This window comes from Mobula hypostoma, chromosome 6 (assembly GCF_963921235.1).
Source record: "Mobula hypostoma chromosome 6, sMobHyp1.1, whole genome shotgun sequence".
In the NCBI taxonomy this organism is placed as follows: domain Eukaryota; kingdom Metazoa; phylum Chordata; class Chondrichthyes; order Myliobatiformes; family Myliobatidae; genus Mobula; species Mobula hypostoma.
The window spans coordinates 71706438-71712437 of record NC_086102.1 but is presented as its reverse complement, the minus strand read 5'-3'; the positions used below and the strand labels follow the sequence as shown (position 1 = coordinate 71712437).

General features: G+C 40.8%; 1 protein-coding gene across 1 annotated transcript in view; it reads right to left on the bottom strand.

Moving 5' to 3' along the window:
- Positions 1–4294: 4294 nt before the first annotated feature.
- The window catches only part of drd3 (dopamine receptor D3), a 62311-nt gene continuing 60605 nt past the window's right edge, over positions 4295–6000 (bottom strand). Inside the window, exon 7 of the mRNA XM_063052525.1 lies at positions 4295–4630. Within this exon, the coding sequence (XP_062908595.1) occupies positions 4434–4630 (197 nt within the window). The 3' untranslated portion in view covers positions 4295–4433. The remainder of the gene's footprint in view (positions 4631–6000) is intronic.

Below are 6000 nucleotides of genomic sequence, written 5' to 3'. Positions count from 1 at the left end.
GAATTCCAGCATCTTCAGATTTTCTCTTATTTGATATCAAAAGGTTATTCTGGTGAGAAATCTCTTCTGTCTTACTGCTGAGCTACAATTATGGTTAGATCTCCATACATAGGTTGAAAAGAGGACCCTGCTGATACTGGGCACCCATCACATATCCAGCTGAAAACTAACACAGGTAGTTTGAAGTATCTGTCCTCTTGCTCTGTGTTATAATCACTTCCGGATTTGGTGGTTAACAACTGAATGTTAGAAATAGAGTTTTTCAGGAAATGATGATAATTTTTAAAAATACCAGCAAGATGTTGGAATAAAAAGTAATGTAAGATAAGGAAACAAAATTACTACAGATTATCTAAATGTTGATAGTTTTTTTTATAAGCAAAGTCCTTCAATCTTTAAATTGCCTTGGGCAGCAGCTGTCTCAGGATTCAACTGTGTTTTGTAGATTAGATTATCTGTTTTAATTCAGCCCCTCTGTCATCCTCTTACAGAAGTGCTCATTTGTTGATAATCAGGAAGCTAAGGACCGCGTTCTAAACAATGAAACACCAGCTTTGGAAATCATGTTATAACGTTACAAATTATGTCCAGTTAACTATGGGAAACCAAATGCCTTAAGTATATCATTGCTAACTAATTCTCAAACCTATCTACTCTTTTTGTAATTGACATGCATTTGAACAGTCCTGAATTCTAATATTGGCTAGAAATAGCATATTTATTTATTTATGGATTGAGATACTGTATAGAGTAGGCCCTTCTGGTCCTTCGAGCCACACCGCCAGCACTCCCCGATTTAACCCTAGCCTAATCATGGGGCAATTTACAATGACCAATTAACCTACCAACTGGTACACCTTTGGACTGTGGGAGGAAACCGGAGCACCCAGAGGAAACCCACGCGGTCACGGGGAGAACGTACAAACTCCTTACAGCCTGTGGTGGGGTTTGAACCCTGGTTACTGGACTGTAAAGCATTGTGCTGACCACTAGGTTACCGTGCTGCCCTTTATATCAAACTGAAAATAACATGTTAGGATTGAGAAACAAAACAGGAAAAGCTTTTAAAGAATCTAAGATGACATGTCAGCATCGGTGGTATTCGGTGTTTATTCATCATAGCTTAAATATTTTTAATTTATTTAAATAGAATATTTTCAGCATCAATTAAATGCACACAAGACTAACAGTTTAATTCAAGTTGGAACTGAAAAGTTTTGGCAATATTTTACAGATACATAAATGAAGATTGATTCATACAGTCAATGGTAGTTCAAGAATTTCAGACTACTTCACAAAGAACAACATTCAAGCTTTGGGATATAAGCCTCCTGGGCCTAAAACTTCTGATGAACCCGATGTGTTTCAGATCTAACAATGAAATCATCAGTGGTGCCTGAAATCCAAAGAATCAGGTGCTACTGAAATGGTGTTCCACATTTTCAAATGAATGGAGAGAGGGAGTATGCACCTACATGTACTTGTGCATATGACAGTAAACTGGACTGTGAACTCCGTGTGGGAAGGGAGCAAGGTAAGTGGTTTAATGGTGGGGTTGTCTGCAAGCATGGGGAGGGTAATTTGCCGGATAGGTTGAGACTGCGAGAGGAGCCAGCAAGCAGGATTTGGAGCAGGGTGTGGATGGAAGAGATTAATCTGGTCATATGGAGATTGGAGGAGATTTTGGCAACTCAAAACTGAATAGCAGAGTGGCATGCCAACATAATGTGGGACCTCATGGGCCAAACTATCTTTTATGTCATTAAGCCAGGGCATCAGCCCTGATTCACAAGGTGTGCAGAAGGCAGAAATGCCAAAATGGTGGTGAATATAAATTGCTTGCCATACAGCAGAAACATCACACAATGGACATCACATGTTACACATCGACTGGCCTCACAAACATCAGATCAGATCAGAGCTCTGCAGTACTACCACACCCAATATCGAATGATGGCAAATAATTAAACAGCTAATGGGAGGAGGGGGCTCTTAAAGACATCCACATTTTCAAACTCAACGGGTGAGTTCTGGAGTACTTGTGATCATGTTTAAAGAGCAGTGATGAATAGTCCATCTCTGCTTCCTCCTGAGATTTCCACCATTGCAAAAGTCAGTCTTCAGCCAATTCTACTCACATCATTTGATATCAAGAAAATCAAAAGTGCTAGACATAGCAAAAGACTTTCATCTCAGACAACAGCTCAAGTTCCCTGCTGAAGACGAGTACTTCAAATCTAGACGTGCCTCTGGTCAAGCTGTACAATTAGAATAGTGGTGTCTATTGAACACTACAATTAGAATAGTGGTGTCTATTGAACACTGTACAATTAGAATAGTGGTGTCTATTGAACACTGTACAATTAGAATAGCGGTATCTATTGAACACTGTACAATTAGAATAGTGGTATCTATTTGAACACTGTACAATTAGAATAGTGGTGTCTATTGAACACTGTACAATTAGAATAGTGGTATCTATTGAACACTGTACAATTAGAATAGTGGTGTCTATTGAACACTGTACAATTAGAATAGCGGTATCTATTGAACACTGTACAATTAGAACAGTGGTGTCTATTGAACACTGTACAATTAGAATAGCGGTATCTATTGAACACTGTACAATTAGAATAGCGGTATCTATTGAACACTGTACAATTAGAACAGTGGTGTCTATTGAACACTGTACAATTAGAATAGTGGTATCTATTGAACACTGTACAATTAGAATAGTGGTGTCTATTGAACACTGTACAATTAGAATAGCGGTGTCTATTGAATACTGTACAATTAGAATAGCAGTATCTATTGAACACTGTACAATTAGAATAGCGGTATCTATTGAACACTGTACAATTAGAATAGTGGTGTCTATTGAATACTGTAGAAAATTAACCAAAAAGCAGGAGGATTCCAGTTTGGCTAATTACTGCTCAGTATATGGAAGATGTCATCACCAATAGCCTCACTGATACTTAGTTTGGGCTTCATCTCGTCACAGCTTTGTTCCAAACATGGAGGAAAGAGCTGAAATGCAGAGATGAGGTGACGGTGGCTGCCCTTGAGACTGAGGTTGAAATGGTGTGGCATGAATGAGCCCAGGTAAAACCGATGCTCATTGGAATGAAGGGAAAAACACTCTTGATGGTCAGAGCCCAGCTTCACATGCTAGCAGGTGATTTCCATTGATCCCAACCCAAAGCCACCAGAGGGCCACCAAGTTCCTTAGGGCAGCTTCCTTAGCCTAACCATCTACTGCTCCTCTTACAACAGCTTTCCTTTCATTATAAAGTCAGAAGTGTGGATTTTTAATGATAATTGAAAAATATTCAGTTCCATTCTTAACTCTTGAGAAAAAGAAACAATCCATACCTGTACACACCAAGACCTAAACAACATTTAGGCAGAGGCAGGTTGAGTGACAAGCAACATATATATCATTAAAACTACAGGCAATAACCATCTACAAAAAAAGGCAGTCTAACCACCTAGTCATGCCATTCAATGGTGTTGCCATAGGTTTCCCTCCAAGTTGCTCACCATCTTTGCTTGGAACTATACTGCTGCTCTTTCATTGTTCCTGCATCTGGAACTCCCTGCCTTCAAAAGAAAAGCCAGGGCAACTCAAGAAAGAGGCACGCCACCATTTTCTTTAGGGCAGACAGTAACAGCCAATAAGTGATGGTCTTGCCAACAATGCCAAGATCCTGCAAAATGCATAAGAACCTGATGGCAAGGGTTAGGGTTTCATGGCAATGAAGGACCCCCTCAGATACCTGCAAGTGATATTTGTGGTGGAGTGGGGGGATTGGGAGTTTTAGTGTTTGTGTGTTGGGGAGGGAGGTGGGTTCACATGACATATCACAAGGAAGTTTAGGAATCCTAATCTAGCCCTGTGTTATTAAGGCCTGGTTCACTGGGAGTGTCCAATGCCAGGATATCCCATGTCAGCTTGTTTCAATTTGCCCACAAAGCTCCAAAAGGGGCACAGCATGGGGAATGGCAACACTCCATTCATGAGTGACAAGGAAACTGTGCAGGCTTCCAGCGTGTCCCTGGCTGAACATAAAATGTTCCCGAGATGGTTGTCATCGCACTTCACTCTGGATAAGATCAGTTTTCACTGATGTGGCACAGAAAGGCAGCATTAAGCAATACAACATCTTGGCTACGTTTCTTTACAGCTTGAAGAATATCTCACAAAAGAATCAAGTAGCAAATCAGTGTACTTCAATTTTAATGTTAAAATATCACTATTGGTAAGAAATGTACTGTACCTTAACGAAGCATATCGGTAATTTTAGTAGGCACAAATCCAGTGGATAATGAGGGCTGACTCCAATTAAGCAAAGACATTCTACAGTATAGTGGTTGGGAATAATGGGGAGTAAATATTAAAATACCACTTAACAATATCTTTAAGACTGAATTTAGCAAGCTAGGATCCTGAGGAATGCTCTTCTGAATTCAGTGTTGAAGGTAGTGTAGACAACGGGATTTATGGCGCTGTTGACATACCCAAGCCAGGTGGCAGCACTGTAGAGCTTTGGTGACACGTGACACTGTTTGCAGTGGGTGTTCAGGATGTGTATGATAAAAAATGGCAGCCAGCATATGAGGAATATACCTGTCAGCAGAAAAGGCAACGTCACTGAATTAGGACAAGCATTTGACAAACATTTCTTGGATTTCATCCTCAATTGTGCATGGTAATGTAACTGATATTTCACTCCAGCATTACTTTCCAATGTAATCTACATGATTGTCTGATCACACACATCACATTTTCCTGACTGTAAAGTATGTGCTTCAGCTGTTAGCCTTTAACATGAAAGGTTTTCCACTGTAGTGTATTTTACTTTTCTTGTACAGTGTAGTGGAATATTTTACACTCACTTAGACCAAGAGAATCAAGGAATATATTTTTTTTATTGTGACAGCAAGCACGCAACTGGGCCTGAAGTTGCTAATGTGCATCTGGCAGTTTATTAAACAGTGTTCACAAAGACCATAAGACAGAGGAGCATTATTAGGCCATTCGGCCCATTGAGTCTGCTCCACCATTCCATTATGGCTGATTTATTATCCCTCTCAACCCCATTCTCCTGCCTTCTCTCTGTAACCTTTGACACCCTTACTAATCAAGAACCTATCAACCTTTGCTTCAAATATACTCAATGACCTGGCTTCCACACCCATTAGAGGCAATGAATTCCACAGCTTCAGCTAAAGAAATTCCTCCGCATCTCTGTTCTAAATGGATGTAACAAACTGATACGGGGACCCTGAGTGGAAGGTTGTGCAGATGAGTCTCAGGTATGGAAGATGTCCTCAAGTCTGGTGCAATGTGCCTTCAGACTTTTGCATCTTCTACCTGACAGGAGAGGGGAGAAGAGAGAATGTCCGGGATGGGTGGGGTCTTAGACTATGAGGGCTGCTTCACCCAGGCAGCAAAAAGTATAGACGGAGCCTGTGGAAGGGAGTTTGGCTTCCATGACGCGCTGAGCTGTGTCTGCCGCTCCATGCAGTTTCTCACAGTCATGGGCAGGGCAGTGGCTGTACCATGCAGTGATGTACCCAGACAGGATGCTTTCTATGATGCATTGATAAAAGTTGCTGAAGGTCAACGGGTCAAACTTGTTTCTCCTCCTGAGGAAGTAGAGGGGCCGGTGAGTTTTCTTGGGTGTGGCATCTACATGGTCAGACAGGACAGGTTACTGGCGAGGTTCACTCCTAACAACCTGGAGTGCTCAACCCTCGCAAACCCAGCACTGTTGATGAAGGCAGGAGCATGTGCACCACCCCAAGCAGCAGTCAGAAAATGTGTCCCATTTCAAACACACACAAATTGCCGAATTTACAAATCCATTAAGAATTTGAATGTCCATTTTTATTAGAGTAAATAGAAAAAAATGCAATTTAAATTTGGAAGCTAAAAGTTTCCAAAGACACAAAGCAACAAATAGAATGATTGATTACATACCTAAATCTGTAGCA